The 20,292-nt window shown below is 40.9% G+C and overlaps 1 protein-coding gene across 1 annotated transcript in view; it reads right to left on the bottom strand.

Moving 5' to 3' along the window:
- LOC124795855 (major facilitator superfamily domain-containing protein 6) overlaps positions 1 to 20,292 on the bottom strand; it is a 416,563-nt gene that overhangs the window by 33,563 nt on the left and 362,708 nt on the right. Inside the window, exon 13 of the mRNA XM_047259937.1 lies at positions 13,168 to 13,342. Coding sequence (XP_047115893.1) covers positions 13,168 to 13,342 — 175 coding nt within the window. The remainder of the gene's footprint in view (positions 1 to 13,167; positions 13,343 to 20,292) is intronic.

Here is a 20,292-nt window from a genome sequence, read left to right as displayed (position 1 = left end):
AGACAAAGGATCTACCACTGTAGTACTTGACCAAATGGAGTATGTTAATGAAGGACTATGCCAGCTGTCTGACACCTGTACATAGAGAATCTGCCATCAAGATCCCATCCCTGTCATTCAAACTGACCTGCAGTCCCTCCTTAAGACCTCAGGCCCCTCACAAGGTCTTCTTCCTAAGATCCACAAACCCTATCATCCTGGCCATCCTATAGATGCTTGCTTCAGAGCACCCACTGAATGTATATCTGCCTTAGTTGATCAACATTTGCAACCCATAGTGCAAAGACTCACCTCCTAGATCAGTTGAAATCCATGCCCACCCCACTCCCACCACTCACCTTGCTTGTCACTATTGATGTCACCTCTCTCTATATCAACGTCCCCCAAGTACATGGTCTGTCTGCTGCTGAGCATTTCCTCAGTCAGCACCCACCTGATTCCAAACCTCTGACATCCTTCCTATTGACGTTAATCAGGGACAGATGTACAAACAGATCAGGGGTACGGCCGTGGGAACAAGATGGCTCCTTTCTATGCTAACCTTTTCATGGGTCACTTGGCTGGGGCTTTCCTGAGAGCCATACGTCTTCAGCCTCTGGTTTGGTTTAGGTACATTGATGACATCTTTGCAATACGAACTCGTGGTCAGGCTGACCTGCTAAAATTCCTTGAATCTCTGAATACCTTCTCCCAATTAACATACTCCAGTTCCAAATCCCATGGCAATTTTGTTGATGTTGATCTCGTCCTCACCAAAGGCCAGCTACACACTTCCGTCCACATTAAACCAACTAACAAACAACAGTACTTACATTTTGATAGTGGCATCCTTTCCATATCAAACATTCCCTCCCACACAGCCTTGGCATCTGAGGCAAGTGTATTTGTTTGGATGCAGACTTTTTACAACAATACACCACCATTCTCACCTCAGCCTTCATTGCATGTAATAACCTTACCAGCATAGTTAAAAAGCGGATTTTCCCGGGCCATCACATTCAATCCTGGTATTGCTGATCCCTCCAAAAAACAGCTTTGGAGCACACCATTAGTGACTCAGTATTATCTTGGTCTGGAATGTGTTTAACAGCTACTTTGACAGGGTCATGACTTCCTAAAATCGTGCCCTGAAATGAGATGCAATCTGTCTGAAATTTTGCCCACTACACCTAGAATAGCTTTCCATCACCCTCCTAATCTCTGCAATATTTTTGTCAGACCCTATGCTCTTTCTGCACCCATCTCCCTACCGTACAGCCCCTACCCCGGTGACTAGCCCCTCTGCAAGACTTGCCCTGTGCACCCTCCTACCACCACCTATAACAGCCCTGTAGTTGGCAAAATATATACTATCAAAGGGAGAGCCACCAGTGAAACAACACATGTCATATACGAGCTGTTATGTAAACACTTTTCGACCACCACCAAATTATCAATAAGAATGAACAGGCATAGGCAGAGGGTGTATACTGGCAACTCACAATATCCTGTTGCTGAGCATGCTCTACAACATCACATTCGTGACCTCAGTGCCTGTTTCACCACATGCACCATCTGGATTTTTCCCCCAGACACCAGTTTCTTAGAACTCTACAGGTTGGAGCTAGCACTACAACATTTTCTTGGCTCTCGCCATCCACCTGGCCTTAATTTACATTAATCTCTTCCATCTCAGCATTTCTTCACTGTAACTACTCTTTGCTTCACTCTGTTTTAGTTTTCTAGCTCTTTCCTTGTCTTTCCCGTCTAATATCCCGTTTCATGTCTGAAACAGATGCTGTGTCAGTTCATGACAATTGCTGGGTGGAGACTGGCACGAAAGTATATGACTTTCCATCAGATCCCAGGCATATTATATAAATCATACATCAGGGGACCAGGGAGGTCAGTTGAGGATCCATAGATTCCTGCATTGTGGTCTGAACTGAAATGTTGGATCGCAAATTATCCTACTTCAATGTGCCGTTTGGTCTATTGGGAAGAAGAGTATAAAAACAAGGTTTGTCATTTTGGCCATACACTGGTGAACATTCAGTCTTCATTGAACAATTCCCAAATCAGTCCTCATGTCATATCCAATAGCTTCCCACACCATGACAGCAGGAGTTAGAAAGGTGTGGGTTCCAAGAATTGCTTCTTCTTATGACCTTCCACCACACTGATGTTGATATGATGGTCACAAATGAAACAGAGACTCATCACTACAGAATGCCACTCAATGTACCAGCTGACCCATGCACAATGCCATGTGAACCTCCGTAGTCCGTGGTGTGGTGTGAGCAGTAAACAATGAGTAACAACTTGAGATCTCATCTCTATCCTGTTGCTAACAGTTTTTGGTGATACTCTGCACGTAACCTTTGTCCAAATTTCAGCAGTTGTAATCCATCTATTTGTCAGAGACAGTAAAAATATCCTACAATCTGCAAGTGGTGTTATATTCTGGAAGGACCTCTACCCACTTTTTTTGCCACACTGTTGTCCTGAGTCCTTCTTATCACCACTTATTATACATTCCTTGTGCAACTGCCAGCTACCTCTGATCTGCCAGTACAATGATCCTATGTCCCTCATGTCAATGATTCAGTATTTCTCAAAGTATGAAAAACGGAAATAAACCACATGCACAAGTCTTCCGGACATGTTGTGTTGTAATAACCATTGGAAAAGTTCCAGTAGCACTAGACACTCCATATAGCCAGCATGTACTCACTCCACTCTTCATCAGTAGGCATGCATTTCTTACTGCACTGGAAATATGCTCACTTACGGGAGAAATTTCAATCAAAATATCATGCAAAAATGGAAATACTAGAGTATCAGTTTGATAGTGTTTGGTCAAGGTGCTCGTGCTTGACATTTTCCATTTCAGCCTGTGTATAATGTTAATTTTCCAGGTGAGTTTAAGGTGGAACTGTCTTTACGCTACAAAATATACAGGGTGATTACAATTAAAGTTCCAGTTTCAAAATGCTTGGCAAAAAGAAATACTACTCAGAATGAGTCAAATTTGAACAGAATATTATCAAAGAAATGGGAAACTTATGGAAACAAAAAAATAAAAAGTTAATGAAAATGTTACCACTAGGTAACACTGTAAGTGGCACAATATGTAAAGTAAAAGATGCAGGGTACACAGCTGCTCCTCAGTTTGCGTGTGAAGTGCTCGGCATGGCTGTCTCAATGCAGGACAGCATCCCACTGGTTAAGCACTTTTACAAGAAATGGCAGTGTGTGCCAGTAGCTCTGGACACTCAAGGCTATGACAAAGGGTGTTGGTCTGACGTTTGTCTATGATCTGGAGAAAAGTACTATAAAATTTAAAAAAAGAGATGTTCATCTGAAGTGCAATGTAGCAGAGTGAGGAAAGCAACAGATCTGACATCAGTAGAAGGTGTGACCACAGCTTTGCAGGAGGGGTCGAGCAGTGGTGTGCAAACATGCAGTGCATAGGGAATTACCCAAACTTTGGACATTCCTGTGAGTACAGTGCATAAATGCCCACTAAATATCCTGCATTGCTATACATACAAAATTCTCAATTTTCGGGAGTTACTTCATGTTGATCTACCAGTAAGACAAATGTTTGCTCTAGAATTTCTTGCTCACATGGAACTGGACAATGAATGGTCATTGCTCCAGATTTTCTTGCTCTCATAGAAGTGAACAATGAAAGACCATAGAACATTCTGTGGACAGACAATGCCCATTGCCATCACCAAGGACATGTCAATACAGATAATTGCAGAATGTGGTCAATGGAAAATTTGCTCATACATCAAATGGTACCACTCCATTCTGCAAAAGTTACTGTATGTCCTGGGTTGATAGCATCATCTATCGTAGGGCCATATTTTTTTGAGGAGACGGGTCCTGTGAGTCCTGTAGTTTGTATTGCCACTGGTAAATGCTATGAGAGTATTTTGCACACCAAAGTTATTCCAAACCCTTCAACAGCATGGATGTGTGGGTAAGATCATTTTTATGCAAGATGATGCTCCTCTGCACATCCCACAGCCAGAGAATTGGCTGCTGCAGAGGTATTTCGAAAATGTAAGAATTGTCAGTCATCATTTCCCTACAGCCTGACTGTCCAGGAAGGTACATTAGCTTATTTGTTTGTCATAAATATTTGTCAGGTATTATTGTCTTTCTGACATGTTCTACATCCTGGAGGACTGTCTCACTATGGATCAATTGGAATGAAAGTAAATCTAATATAATCTAATCCAGATCACCTAATTTTAATACACGTGACTTCTGGCTGTGGGGTTAGCTGAAAGATTCTGTTTTCAGTGCTCTGATTACAAACATAGCTGAACTGGAGGCACACATTGTACAACAGATTCTGGAAGTGACTCCTGAGACTCTCCAACCAGTTGCAGAACATGCTGTCTCTTGATTTTGTCTAGTGGGAGATGATGGACGACATACTGAACATGCCTTGCACCAGTCTCATGAGACTTAAAAACCAATTTCAGTGTTGGTTTTTATGCAGTTTTTGGCCTCAGGACAGTTAAAAATCAATTTTACCCACCTACCTTGATACGACCTTGCCATGGTATGAACTTGACATGGTAGATAGGCTTACCTAACTAACAGTGCCACAACTGCTGAATGCCATACTTATGCAGTTATGCACACTGCATGGAACAATTGGTTTAATCTGCAGCTTATATACCATAACTGTCATATTGTGATTCATCTGTCATTTTGTATGTGAAAAATGTTGCTTATCAGTTACATAATACGTATTGGATGAGAGATGACATAGAAGAGCTTACTTACCACTGACTTCATTCTCTGTAACTGGTGATTTGTTAACTGTGTAACTAAACATTTACGTTTTGATGCTTACAGCACCATCTACTGGGAACATTTTCATTAAATATTTTTTGTTTCCATAACATTTTACCCATCTTCAATAATATTCTGCTCAAATTTGATGTCATTTTGAGGATCAGTTCCTTTTTTACAGTGTTTTGAAATAGGAACTTTAATTACAGTCACCCTGAATGAGAAGTCTTCAACTTGTGTGTGTTGGACGCTTTTTTTGCGTGTAGAAATGAGAGAACTGCACTGACACATTCCTCACAGAAGATCATGTACTGTTGTGTCATGGGCTGCAGTGTGGGTCAGTGACTATACATGTAAGTACTGAAATATAAATTGAACAGAATAGAATTCAGCCCTTAAATGGTCAAATATTTTTTTTATAGATTAAGTTACTCTGACCTCTGTAAATTTTTTTGTATGTGAAAAATGTTACTTCACTGAAGCGCATTTCTTTTAACTTCGCCCAATGAAGTTAAAAGAAATGCACTTCAGTGAAGTAACATTTTTCACATACAAAAAAATTTACAGAGGTTAGAGTAACTTAATCTATAAAAAAAATATTTGACCATTTCAGGACTGAATTCTATTCATGTTACTTCACTGAAGTGCATAATTCATATTTGATGAGAGCTGCACATGGAAGAGCTTACCACAGCTTACCACTGACTTCATCCTACATTACTGGTAACTTGAAACTGTGTAACTGAACACTGTGGAACATCACAATAAGTAATCAAAATATCCACGAGTGTACTGCTGGTCTACAGTGTCCAACGGGCACAATATTTCGGCAATCATACATGTCGCCATCATCAGGCGAAGTGACGGACTGAGCTCCTGTGAATGTGCCGGCACAGGATCCGTTCACTATGGCTGCTCAGAGGGAACTGGGTTAGGTCGCGGCGGCGGCCGATTTAAATACCCTCCGCCTGCGGTGCGCTCCTTCCGCAGTCCATGCCCCATGCCACAGTCGCGCTGTGTAACAGATTGCGACGGCGTCTGAGATGACATCGGTGTGATGGCTCTGTCCACTGTGGTCATCACAACTATACATTTCCTCAATTTGCTCTTGATTAACCCAATCGCTGGTTCCCAAGCCTTGCTAAGATTATAGCCACAGTCACAGTTTATGAGGTCATCATTGGTGCGAATTTCGATGGCCTCTCCAACAGTGTTGTCCCAGTATCTCGACGTCTGTACCAGAATCCTCGTGCGTTCATACTCCATAGCATGATTTTCCGACAAATAATGTTCAGCGACCACCGACTTGCTCGGATACATCAGTCGAGTGTGCCTCTGGTGTTCACAGCATTGATCCTCGATGGTACGCATCGTCTGACCAATATACGACTTGCCACATTGACACAGAATCTGGATCTGGTACATGCTGGCCTTCCTCAAACATAGGTCATCTTTGGCACTCCCCACCAGTGCACGAGTTTTATTCAGAGGACGAAACACAGTTACGACCGGTGTTTCTTCAAATTGCGGGCGATTTTCCCTGAGAGCGCGCCTGTATATGGAATAAATGCAGTGCCTACCTCCTCCGTCGTGATTTCATCCATCTCTAAAGGTTGTGCTGTGGTGGTTGGGTGGAGAGCATGTTGAATCTGCCATTCTGAGTACCCATTTTTTCGAAATACAGTTCTCAGATGTTCCAATTCCTGGGGTAGACTCTCTACACCAGAGATAGTGCGCGCCCTATCTATTAGAGATTTAAGTACCCCATTCCTCTGTGAAGGGTGGTGGCAGCTGTCTGTGTGCAAATACAGATCAGTGTGCGTTGTCTTCTGATACACCCCATGACCTAGGGTGCCGTCAGCCCTTCTCTAGACCAAGATGTCAAGGAAAGGTAATTTACCCTCCGTTTCAGTCTCCATATTGAATTTGATGCTGGGTTGTATGGAGACTGAAACGGAAGGTAAATTACCGTTCCTTGACATCTTGGTCAAGAGAAGGGCTGGCGGCACCCTAGGTCATGGGGTGTGTCGGAAGACAACGCACACTGATCTGTATTTGCACGCAGACAGCTGCCACCACCCTTTCCAGGCGCACTCTCCGGGAAAATCACCCGCATTTTGAAGAAACACCAGGTCGGAACTGTGTTTTGTCCTCCGAATAAAACTCGTGCCCTGGTGGGGAGTGCCAAAGATGACCTCTGTTTGAGGAAGGCTGGCGTGTACCAGATCCAGATTCAGTGTCAATGTGTCAAGTCGTATAATGGTCAGACGATGTGTACCGTCAAGGATTGATGCCGTGAACACCAGAGGCACACTCGACTGATGTATCCAAGCAAGTCGGCCGTTGCTGAACATTTGTCGGAAAATCACACTATGGAGTATGAACGCACGAGGATTCTGGTACAGATGTTGAGATACTGGGACAGCGTTGTTAGAGAGGCCATTGAAATTCACACCAATGATGACCTCATAAACCGTGACTGTGGCTATAATCTTAGCAAGGCTTGGGAACCAGCGATTGGGTTAATCAAGAGTAAATCGAGCAAATGTATAGTTGTGATGACCACGGCGGACAGAGCTATCATACCGATGTCATCTCAGATGCCGTCGCAATCTGTTCCCCCATGTGACCGTGACGCAGGGCGTGGACAGCGGTGGGAGCGCGCCGTGGGCGGAGGGTATTTAAATCGGCCACGGCCGCGACCTAACCCAGTTCCCTCTGAGCAGCCATAGCGTACGGATCTCCGTGCCAGTACGTTCACAGGAGCTCAGTCCGTCAGTTCACCTGATGATGGCGACATGTATGATCGCCAAAATATTGTGCCCGTTGGACACTGTAGACCGTCAGTACACCCGTGGATATTTTGATTATCAAATACACCCAGAGAAACTCAAGAATCACATCACAATAAGTGTTTGCTACATATAGTTATGATTGCAATTGGACAGGAAAGGTAGAGAGGTTAAAACCTTGGCATAAAGCAGCCTTCACCTCTCAGAAAACAAAAACGAGGCCACCAGATTTAATGTTTCTGTCTACTGGCTGGAACATCATTGAAGAGTTTCACACTAAGCCCCTAAGATGCAGCAAATATGTTTGAAATTAATAAAAAGCAGTTTTGTAGAATGCTGTAGCCAGGAACTTCTGTTACCCAAATTCCAGTAGTGAAACCAGTCTGAACTGATGAAATGTTATTGGGTAATCAACAAAGCTACAGCATAATCTTTCAGCAGTGGTTTCACAGGTTTCTTACTTGCAGTTTCAGGTGAACACAACAAGAAGGAAATATATTAAAATCTTGCTTCAAGGTGACATTTTCACTAAACTCTTAGCCAAAGATTTTATCAACGAAATTTGCCAAGAAACCTTGCATTCCTATGTGGACTACAAAAGTTCATATTAATTAATATTTGGATTAAGTGCCACCATGTTAACACCTTTATGAATAAGTGGTCATGGAGAAGAAAAAATGGAGAAATTTAACTGCTTTATGAGCATGTTTCTAACAGGAATGTTTGATTTAGGGAAATAAGACAATGAAACAGTGGGTTCAGGGACATGATAAGAAAAATAAAACAAGGAAATGGAATACAGATTTTAGCTACATTTGAATACATCTGTAGCCACAGGAATATGGTAAAATGTAAAAACAATATGTGCAGATTAAATCATCCAGTCCTCATGCTAGGGACGGGAGAAACTGACCAGTTAAAACTCATACCATTATTTTAGTTCTGAATAACCAGTATTTTTTGGTATTTGTTAGATCTCTGTTATAAGAGGTGTTTCTATTTTTTACTAATAAATGTAAAAAACCAAAATATCAATTAGCCATATTGGCAGTGCTACAATTTTTTACTTTTAATTAAATCTTTTTTAAAGAGTGAGTAATTTTTTATTTGTAAAATTTGAATTACTGTGGAATATTTTGTTGTTACAGAAGACAGGAAACGTAATCAGTGCTTTTTTTAATAAAAAAAGCTGACAGAAATGAGCAACAATCACATGACTTAAGAACTAGTTCACCAATTTTGAGACAATAATGTACCTATTACCATGTGGGATGGCCTACTAGATGGTAGGTATACACATGCATTGTGCAAGACTTGCCCCCACTGAGACCACATGATAGTTTCTCATTGTTGTCATCAAACTTAAGACAGTTGTATTACAGAGTGGCACCATCCCTAGTCTGGGAGTATTTTAAGAAGTGTGGTACCAATGAAGTGGGCATACAATGTTCCATTTACTTTAAAAGATTAAAAATGGGAGAAGCCACAATAAATTTGTGACATAAAGTAAGGAGAAAGGTTAAAACTTAACAGTTCATTCATAGTTTACATAAAAATAGAAAGCAGCTGATCTGCTGGCTGTGTCTACATAACATGCCTTTATCTGCTTGTAGCCTTTGAAAATGGACAAATTAACATGAAAAACAGAGTTCTCCAACCTCAGTTTTCAGCCTTTTGCACTGACTATATGTAATGTCCAAGTGACCCCCCATCGCAGCATGATCTTTGAGCACATTTACAAAAATGAGAATCAGTAGGAGCAGCTGGTAATTTTTGTAATAGTCAGCCACTTATGACTTTTTGAGAAAAGCAGTGAATAGTGGACAGACCAGATCTTCTTTTATTTGTCTATTTAATATTTTGGTTCTATGTACTTTGAAACTGAGGGAATCAAAATTTTTCAATCTTTGTTCAGTTTCTGCGTCAACTACATGAAATAATATAATAAAAAACTAAAAATTCATTGTTTCAGAAACTGCTTCTTTTGAGTGGATTTAACAATCTGGTTAAATTGGCATTGAAAAAAGAAGAATGATATAACCAAAACCCAGTTGTTTCAGCAATAACCACTATCCCTACCTCACGCTGTAAAAGAACACAAGAGAGTTGCAAATGGAAGATGATCAACATGCTTCACTGCCATGGTGAAAATTTCCCCTTTTTAACAGTAACCAGTCTTATTATTGGCTTCATTCCATTATTCAGCCCTTTATGGCTTATTGTAAATAGTCTATATCTGCATCCCTACTATGTGTAATGTCATCCCCAATATGTATGATGTTTTTAATTGTTTGTTATTCATATTATAATCTCTGTTTGCTCTCACAACCTTTCTCTTTTGCTGCCCCCTTTAGTTCTAATTTAACTATCCATGTGTACCATAGCCTGTAGTCCCACAACTTGCCCTGATTGTAATAAAGGTTTCTAATAGGCTTCTTTCTACTACTTGTTTATTGGATGCTTTACCTACCCATTTAATTTTTCAAATCCCTTCTATAGCACCATGTTTCAAATACATCTTGTTTATTTCATATCAGTTTTCCAATACCCTATGTTTCACTCCTATATAATACTGTACATACACTGAAGCACCAAAGGAACTGGTATAGGTATGAATATTCAAATAGAGAGAGATTAAACAGGCAGAATACAGCACTGCAGTCAGTAGTGTCTATAAAAGACAAGTGTATGGTGCAGTTGTTAGGTTGATGCTGCTAATACAGTGGCAGGTTATCAAGACCTAAGTGAGACTGAACGTGGTGTTATAGTCAGTGCACGAGCAATGGGACACAGCATCTCCGAGGTAGGATTTTCCCATATGTCCTTTTCACGAGTGTACCGTGAATATTAGGAATCCGTTAAAACACCAAATCTCCGGCATCGCTGTGGCCAGAAAAAAATCCTGCAAAAACGGGACTAATAACCACTGAAGAGAATTGTTCAGGATGACGAAAGTGCAACCCTTCAGCAAATTGCTCCAGGTTACAATGCTGCATCATAAACAAGGGTCAATGGCCAAACAATTCAATGAAACATCATAGATATGGGCATGGGCGTACCCAGCGAGTGGCAGGAGGAGGGGGGGGGTGGGGGGTGGGGGCAGCTGCCCCCCCCCCCCCCCCCTGGAAGATATTCGCAGTTTTTCACTAGTTTACTGTTTTATTTAATAAGAAATGCTGCATGTTTTCTCGGATTAAGTGCATTCTTGTATTTAAAATGTTTAGTAAAAGCAGTTTTTCACTGGTTTACTGTTTTATTTAATAAAAAGTGCTGTATGTTGTCTCGAGTCCTTGTTTCCTGAGACTAGTATGACCTACCCCCCCCCCCCCCCCCCCCCCCAGTTCAGATCCTGGGTACACCCTTGGATATGGGCATTTGGAGCTGAAGGCCCACTCATGTACCCTTGACGACTGCATGACACAAAGCTTTATGCCTCACCTAGGTCTGTCAACACTGAAATTGGTCTGTTGATGACTGGAAACATGTTGCCTGGTTGAGTGAGTCTTGTTTCAAATGATTGCCTAAATCTGTCCGAATGCACAGTGGACATGAATGGGTGCAGGTGATCAGACAGGATGCTTATGTATGTGTCATCTGTCAGGGTTATATCCAGATGTGTCAGGGGTCCCATATCACTCCAACTGTGCCATTACAGAGCGTCCACCAGTTAAATAGTCCCCAATTGACATGCAGGAGCCATGTATTGATGAGGTTGCCGGCCGAAGTGACCGTGCGGTTCTAGGTGCTGCAGTCTGGAACCGCAAGACTGCTACAGTCGCAGGTTCGAATCCTGCCTCGGGTATAGATGTGTGTGATGTCCTTAGGTTAGTTAGGTTTAACTAGTTCTATGTTCTAGGGGACTAATGACCTCAGAAGTTGAGTCCCATAGTGCTCAGAGCCATTTGATGAGGTTGTCCACATACCTGTACACATTCATCTTCTCGATACAATTTTAAACAAGACTCACCCAACCAGGCAACATTTTTCCAGTCATCAACAGACCAATTTCAGTGTTGACAGGCCTAGGCGAGGCATAAAGTTTGGTGTCATGTAGTCGTCAAGAGTACATGAGTGGGCCTTCAGCTCCAAATGCCCATATCTATGATGTTTCATTGAATGATTCGGCCATTGACCCTTGTTGATGATGCAGCATTGAAACCTGCAGCAGTTTGCTGAAGGGTTGCACTTTTGTCATGCTGAACAATTCTCTTCAGTGGTCATTAGTCCCAATCTTACAGGATCTTTTTCTGGCCACAGCGATGTTGGAGATTTGGTGTTTTAATGGATTCCTAATATTCACTGTACACTCGTGGAAAGGTCATATGGGACAATCCCCACTTCATTGCTACCTCAGACATGCTGTGTCCCATTGCTCATGCGCTGACTATAACACCACTTTCAGTCTCGCTTAGATTTTGATAACCTGCCACTGTATCAGCAGCATCAACCTAACAACTGCGCCATACGATTGTCTTTTATAGACACTGCTGACTGCAGTGCTGTGTTCTGCCTGTTTACATCTATTCCAGTGGGACACTGTGACACCCCACAAGTCCAGAATTGTTACAGAGTAACTCCAGGAACACTCTTCTGAGTTTAAACACTTCCTCTCACCACTAAACTCTCAGGACATGAACATTATTGAGCATATCCGGGATACTTTGCAACATGCTGTTCAGAAGAGATATCCACCACCTCATACTCTTACGGATTTAGGGACAGCCCTGCAGGATTCATGGTGTCAATTCCCTCCAGCACTACATCAGACATTAGTCAAACCCATGCTATGTCATGCTGTTGCACTTCTGCATGTCCGCAGAGGACCAACATGATATTAGGCAGGTGTACATGTTTCTTTGGCTGTTCAGTGCAATATAGTTTTACAGTTCCATAAACTTTTCCCAAAGTCTATACAAATATTTGGTATTAGGAAACCTCTATCCTTGAACTACATTGTTGTAATTAGATACAAAAACTATCAAAAATGTTAGTACAACTTTATTACACCGTTGCATGTACAGCTATCACCATAATACACACTAAACACAATAAGATAAGGCAAATGTATGCAAGCAGTAATAGTATGATAACTGAGTGTGAGTGTAGCATGGAAGGGTTTAAATAGGCACTCACTCATGGTGGGCTCTATCAAAAGTTTGCAGTACTGTTCTTTCATGGAGCACTCTCGCAGATGACAACACACTACTAATGTGCATGGCTTTCAAGTGTGCACACATTACTTCATACATCACTCTGAGTTTGATGTCTGCTTTTCTTTGATCAATAGTGTAAATTGCTTTGTTGATAGTACAGTCATTCACTTTTTCTACTTTGTGCCTCCCAGTTACATGTTTAGTAAATTCACTTCATCACTTTCCTCTATGCTTTGATTATTTGTAATGCAGTTTCTGTGCTAAGTAAGTCTTTGATTTTGTTTAATAGTTAAATAATACTTATGTTCTGCAAGAAAGGTCATGGTGTCTATGAATTGTAAAATTGTTATTACTTCCCATAAATTTTTGTTCTTGTTCTGATTTTTCCCCTCCAAGTAGGAAAGTTAGGAGTTTAAAAGTCTCACCTCCAATAGATGGCTGCCCAGGCACATCAAGATTGCCACCAGATGTTTGATATGTTGCCCCATAGCCAGCCTGGTCGGAATTACCTAGCTCATGCAGTCGCGTGCTGGACAGTGCACGAGGAATAGGATTGCTGGGCACCCCATGAGGAGCCAAGTGTGCTGTTTCTTCAGCCACCTGAAATCAATTACAACATATACTGAAAATGGTTATTTACTACCTGTACAAAACATTGCATCAAGTGTGTAAGATTCATGATTGAATACTGAAATAAATGAAATGGTGTGTGTGTGTGTGTGTGTGTCTGTGTGTGTGTGTGTGTGTGTTTATTTTTGTTTGTTCCTGTAGGTATGTTCCACATTCCGATGTGTGGTTATGCTATGATAATCTGAAGTTGAAACTAGCACATGCAGACATAGTTTAACATAAAAGCACAAGATGGTGGAAGTGTGGCCTTTAAACCTGTAGTACCAATCACAAAGCTATAATTAAATAGTAACGCAGTAAAATATTTTTATTAAGTTGGCTACTGATTATTATTTAAATTTAATTAAAGTGAGGCCTCTGCAGAAGGTCTGCTATTGGACATAGAGCCATTCCTAGTGTGCTACAAAAAACAACAAATGTTCAGAAACAAAAGTGTTATGGCACATTAAGAAATACAGTTTCTGGTGGATTATGGCATCTAGCAACTGAGCAGCATGCACTGATATTTCTAACAAATCCATATATGCTCATGAGCAATTGAATTATATATAATTACTTTGTTGAAGGAAGAGCACTGCTGTTGCCACGTCTAATAAAGTAGTTCAGGATCTATAGTAAGTTGCTGCTGGACTTTTTTAGTTTACACTCAAGCAAATGTTGGACGCAATGTGTGATAGTTACCCCTGAACACAACCAGATTATGAGTGCATGATATGTTGGATATTCCATCTTTGAGGTTATGCATGCACTGGGCTTTAAACAGGACACTGTAACAATGGTATGCCATGAAAACATCAGATTGGGTAAAGCCTTGCTCCCAGAGTCTATGACCAAGCCTAAGATTGTGTTTACGACAGGAACTGATATCAACTTATGTGGGCTGTAATACTGATTGATGGACCACAGTACCACAAATCACTCACTAATTCATTGATAGAGAACAACTGGTGAACAGCTGTACCATCCACAATAACCTCACCACTATGGGTTACAGGAGCAACCATCCAGCACATGTACCTCTACTCACCATACATCACAGACAATGGCTATTAGCATTGGTGCAGAAACACTGCCACTAGATGCTCAGACCATTAAAAAATAGTACCTGGACTGATGTATTGTGGTAAACATTGGTACTCTCTGACAGCTGGGCACAGGTATACTGAAAGCCATATCAAACTATGGAAAATCCACCACCCCTGTCCTGCTATCCTTCCCCTCCCACCCCCACCTGCTCCTTACCCCCACTATGCAGATTGCTTCTCCCATCATGTGCAGTTGCTTGTAGTCTGGGCTTGGCAGCCAAAGACAGTGGTCATATGTGTGTGAGATGCATTTGCATAAACATTTGTGTGTACACTATCTAATTCAGAAGAAGGTCTTTTGGCTGAAAGCTTACTTGTTTAGGAGTCTTTTTATTGTGCCTGTCTGCAGCTCAACATCCCCACTATATGGTACAATTTGTCATTATATCAAGTAATGCATACTATTTGCTAATAGGACACCATCCATTAGATTGTAACAATATATGCTTGTAGGGAATGTTTAACTAGAAACCTCTGCCTTTGCGTCTTACTGCCTAACGAAACAGGAACATACTGTCTGATCATGTGTATTTGTTTGTTCACTGTGAAGGCCCCAATGACAACCTTAACTTTCAGTAAGGCAATGAACCATCTCATTACTCTCAAATGTACTTGTATGCCTTGAGCTACTGGCAGCACTAATGGAAGTGCAATTACTGTACTGCTTCTGCACTGTGGCACAGTCTGGCATTACTAAGTCAGTTTTATAAACAATTATTGCAGTAACTTTAAACTGGTTGCACACCAAGCCAAACCAAATGAAGACATTTTTATGCAACTGGTTTCAGGAAATCCCCATGTATATGACACCCAGTCAATGGAGACATCAACCAGAACAAAAGAAACCAGAGGAGCATCTAACAATATAACAACATGGTGATTAAACACACTTAAGTATGGATCACTGGTATCAAAATTTCCAAGGTCTGCTCACCCTGAAAGACATACAACACCCTGTAATTCACTTAATGCTGGATGAAGGGATGGTAAAAGTTAGCAAGGAATGAAACTTCACAAATCATAAGTAGAGGTGGTTATGCACAAACATTTTCAGTGTCTTATAGTATGGGTTAAGTTGGGAAATTATGTGGTGCCAGTAACTTCAACTTCACCATTTTCAGAGCTGTTCTGTCACATATGGCTGGTGTGGTACACTAACAACAGATATTTTCTTCTGAAGCTAGAACAAGCAGTGATCGTTCTGTGTGCACATAGTTTTTGGGGTACACATTCCACAACAATACTCACCATCCTCCCTTTAATGATAGCTGCTACAATCTCAATTATACTGCAATATTTTGGCACAATGACAACAATTTTGCACCTCTCAAATTAAATGAAATAAACTGCCATTGCATTATATTCTGCATCTGAGTGTTTCTGGCTACAGTATTCCTTGATGCTGAGGTGAATAATGACAATGAGTTGCCTGAAGATACAGACTGATACACATGAGCTAACAACAAATTATGCCTCAGTGAGCTTTTATCTTTCCCAAGTATTAGCATATCAACACAAATTATAGTTTAATTTCTGAATGTCCACAGGTTGGAGTGCAAAAACACCAATAGCCTTGTTATTGCTCCCTATGTCTAGTACAACATTATCAAGAAAAGACTGTTCAAGTTTGCATAAGGGATAATTTAATTAAAAGACAATTGGGTAATCAGTTTAGATATTTTGAAGTTTTAGTAACACTTTTTACCATTCTATCTGAGAGTCCAAGCCTAGTTACTCTATTGAAAAATTTTAAACCAAACATTCATTACGTTCATCAATTTTCAATGCAGCAGATGGCCGATGATATTTTCTTTCGATTGCGATCTAGAATGACTCATCACTGAAATGCCCATCTGCTAAAGCTGTTGAGTGAATCATTTACTTGTGATAAAAACTGAGCTGAGACTGCAATGAAGAAGCAACTGTAGAGCTTTTCTTTCATTAACCTAAATCCCTATAGTATTTTCCATAAGCATCGCTAGATGGTGTCCACTATCCTCTCCACCTTAATGTGGAGAGGATCTGGACAATCTATACTTGTAACTGAAAATTGCATGTCTGATCATACTTAGTCAGCTGTGGTCATTAATTATACTAGTTGATTTGAACAGTGGTGAGTTAGGAAACTGGTTGCAGCGTATCCTGGGTATCCTGGGGTCCATCTTGGCATCCACTTGGATTTAGAAGAACCATAGAAAACAAAGTTTGCTGGGCAGAAGAGACCTTAAATCTCGATCTCCTACAGTGAATCTATTACCTTAACAAATGTTCCATGTTGTAATGTAAACAGTATGTTAAGGTATTTTCACTTCAGTCAAGCAGAGTGAGGGCCTGGAAAGACTGAAGTAAGTATCAGAACTACCAGAGGTTCAATTTCAGAAGGTATTCATACTTTGCCCAAAGCAAGGCAATGTTAAGTAAAATTCCTGGAAAGGGAAAGTTTCTCAATTGTTAATCATAGCCTATTACTGTTAACCATAATTTGCAAATTAAGCACTGTTAAAAATATATCAGTAACTAATAAAATCAGTTGTTTATTATATATCTTACTAAAGATAATGCAGTGTAGTTGTCAAAAATAGTAAGTTATAGATTTTGTTTTACTTACAATGTTTTAGAAAGGTTACATAACTTGTAATTTATTTGCTATAATACCAAATCTACAGATGATGGTGGGCCCATGGATACTGACCAGTTACTGTGTCATGCTGCACCGATGGCATCACTAGATGTTGTATGAAGAGGTATGGGATCAGAACACCACTCTCAAGGCTGTTGTCAGTTTTTGTTACCTGGTTATTTGCTATAATAATACATTTAACTTATTGTGTGCAATATTTTATTCAATGTAGTTCATTTAAGTAATATTTCTCAATTCTGCTTGAATGTTATTAACCCCACTTAGCAAATTTTCAATATACGCATATAAGAAACTATAAAAATGTTCATTTACCAGGGGAGATTAGGGAGGAAAGGGCAAAGTTTTGGTAGTTCTGCCATGGGGGCAGTATCACATTGGATCTATGCATACTGTAGTCATGGGGGCCTCAGAGCCTAAATGCTACCACTATAGTGTGCTGTGGGAAAGAAAGGTTGTCAGTTGTTTCAAAATACAGAGCTGTTTCTTGATTAGCCTCTTCAACATCTTGATTAATTTTCTGCACACAATTGTGTATGCCATTCGTGGCAAGTATGAAACATAATTATTTACATGGAAGATAATTTTGCACCATAGTAAAAAGCAATTATGAAAAGATACCAAATAGGTCCACAACCATATGACTGTGTAGTGCACACAAAAACTATGGATATTCAAGGGAGGACAACATGCGCTTGTTACAAAAGCTGATGTTTGCACATTTCTAGTATGCTCCATACAATTTACAGAATGTGCACAATATTCACCTACTACGTTATGCAAATCATATTGCAAACAATGGAAAATATAGGACATAATATAAGAATACTATGAAAAGGGAAGTTGTTACTCACCAAATAGCGAAGGTGCAGATAGGCACAACAAAAAGACTGTCACAAGACACACACACACACACACACACACACACACACACACACACACACACACACACACAAGCAAACGCAACTCACACACACATGACTGTAGTCTGTCCCTGCTGAAGCCACACTGTGAGCAAAAGCAGCAGTGGATGATGGGAGTAGAAACTGGGTGGGGGTAAGGTACTCCCCTGCCCTCCATCTAACCTCCCAATTGCACCTAGCTCCCCTACCCTCTCTCCACCTCATCCTTGTGTGCTCCCCAGCAGCACTTCACTGTACCCTGCCCCTACCCCACTATCCCTCCTCTCTGGAATGGAAATAGGAAAGGGGCTGGATGGGTGAGAAAAATGACTAACCATTCCAGCACTACACAGCCCTCATTTCACCAACACACCCAGTCTTTTTACTTCTCTCCTTTTCTGCTACCCTCCCCCCCCCCCCCTAACCACCACCTCTCCCCTGCCCTCCTTCTAACCTCCTGACTGCACCTAACTGCCCAACCCTCTCTGCACCTCAGCCTTGCACATCCCTCAGCAGCACTTCACTGTCCCCTGCCCCCACCCTGCTATCCCTCCACCTCCAAACCCCAGCCTCCTTCTTAACTCCACCCAGTTGCCACTCTCATCATGCACTGCTGCTGTTGCTCACAATGTGGCTTCAGCTGCGAGAGGCTACAGTCATGTGTGTGAGAGTTGCATTTGTGTTTTTGTGTGCCTGTTGTCTATTTGCAACAAAGGCCTTGTCAGCCGAAAGCTTATATTGTGACAGGCTTTTTGTTGTGCCTATCTGTGAGTCAGTGTCTCCTCTATATGGTGAGTAGCATTGTTCATTTTCATAATATTGGTGCATCATATTGTGCTTGACATGGATTACAGTCATCTCTAAGGAAGCAGTGGATGGTTGCCTAACTTCAGACAATGCCACAGAATTGGAAAGATGTAAGATAATGAAATTTCAAACAAAACGTCAACTTGATGATGCACAGCAAAATGCAGAACCTGTCTGTAAATATGTAGATGACATAAACATACTTAACCCATCATTAAGTAAGGAATTTGTTTTTGATTCTGACCAATCAGGATTTGAAGAGGACATGCATATAAAAAGTACCTGGAAATTAGAGGTACCAAGAGAGTCATATCAAGATCAACTAACATAAATGTATTAATGCATTGTATACAATTATGCCAGCTCTTAAGCTGAAGATAAATTAGCTGTAAAGTTCTGTATTGTGCTGCAAGAAGTTGGAGGTGTTCTGCCTCCTACGATTCTCTCTCATGTATGTGATCTTAGGGGCAGTAGGGAATATTTAAGTGGCAGCAAGCAAGAGTGGGAATATGGGTGTAAGAGAACTACAACTATGGAATGAGCACTGATTTTGGCCAGCAGATGGTCAAAATAACATGCTTTTGCTTGATTCCTGGTCAGGATATAAAAATCACACTCCTTTAGTGTGAACTATCTTTCCCGAAAAGTGTGTGACATTGTAGTTCATACCACCTGGAACCAGTGGACAAATTCAGCCTCTGGATGTTTGTTTTTCTGTATTTACAAAACATATTAGTGCACTATTGCAGATAAGCCATAAAGGATACCCAGTTTCATGATAAGCTCCATGACAGTCTGTTTCGCATTTCGTTGCATGCTGCTGCATTCCATTAGTTCTTATCACCCCATTGCATCAATATTGTTTTATATGCATTCTTTAAGAGTGGATACCTAGTTGAATGTCCTGCAAGGTTTGTAACTTCCAAGGAGTTCACCTTTGATCTTGATGGTACAAACATTTCTGATCACTGTGCAATGCCACTTTTACTTCAGTGTTCATGATGCAAAGTTAATGGGGTGTTGTGAACATTTCTTGTATGTCCTCAATGCTCATTTTGTGAAGTGTAATACATACATCCCATAGAAGGTTGATCTGTGCACTTCATGGACACATTGTTTGTTGCCCTCCTGATGCACATGGTGAGTCATAAGCAGCTAATATTTTTTCCTGTCATAATTGTTAACACATCCCTTTCAAATGACCCTTACTGTAGATTGAACTTTGACCATGTGCTCAAGCAGTTCCTTGTGAGAGAATGATGTAGCTGTCCCATCAGAATACCTGGACATTTGACGAGATCAGGATCAGGCTGTTGGTAGCAATGTCAACTTGGAGAACTCGTAAACACATGCTATGCTGTGAGCTTTCTAGCAAGAACATTGTGAGTAAGCACTTGACAATGGTAGCGTTTCAGATAGAGGAGTTGTTGGTACTCTATAAAGACCTCCCTTGATTGTGGAATCCATCAGATAGTTGTAACTGGAATA

Source organism: Schistocerca piceifrons, chromosome 4 (genome assembly GCF_021461385.2).
Source record: "Schistocerca piceifrons isolate TAMUIC-IGC-003096 chromosome 4, iqSchPice1.1, whole genome shotgun sequence".
Lineage (NCBI taxonomy): Eukaryota > Metazoa > Arthropoda > Insecta > Orthoptera > Acrididae > Schistocerca > Schistocerca piceifrons.
Note: the sequence above shows the minus strand (reverse complement) of the source record. Positions and strands in the feature narration are given on the sequence as shown.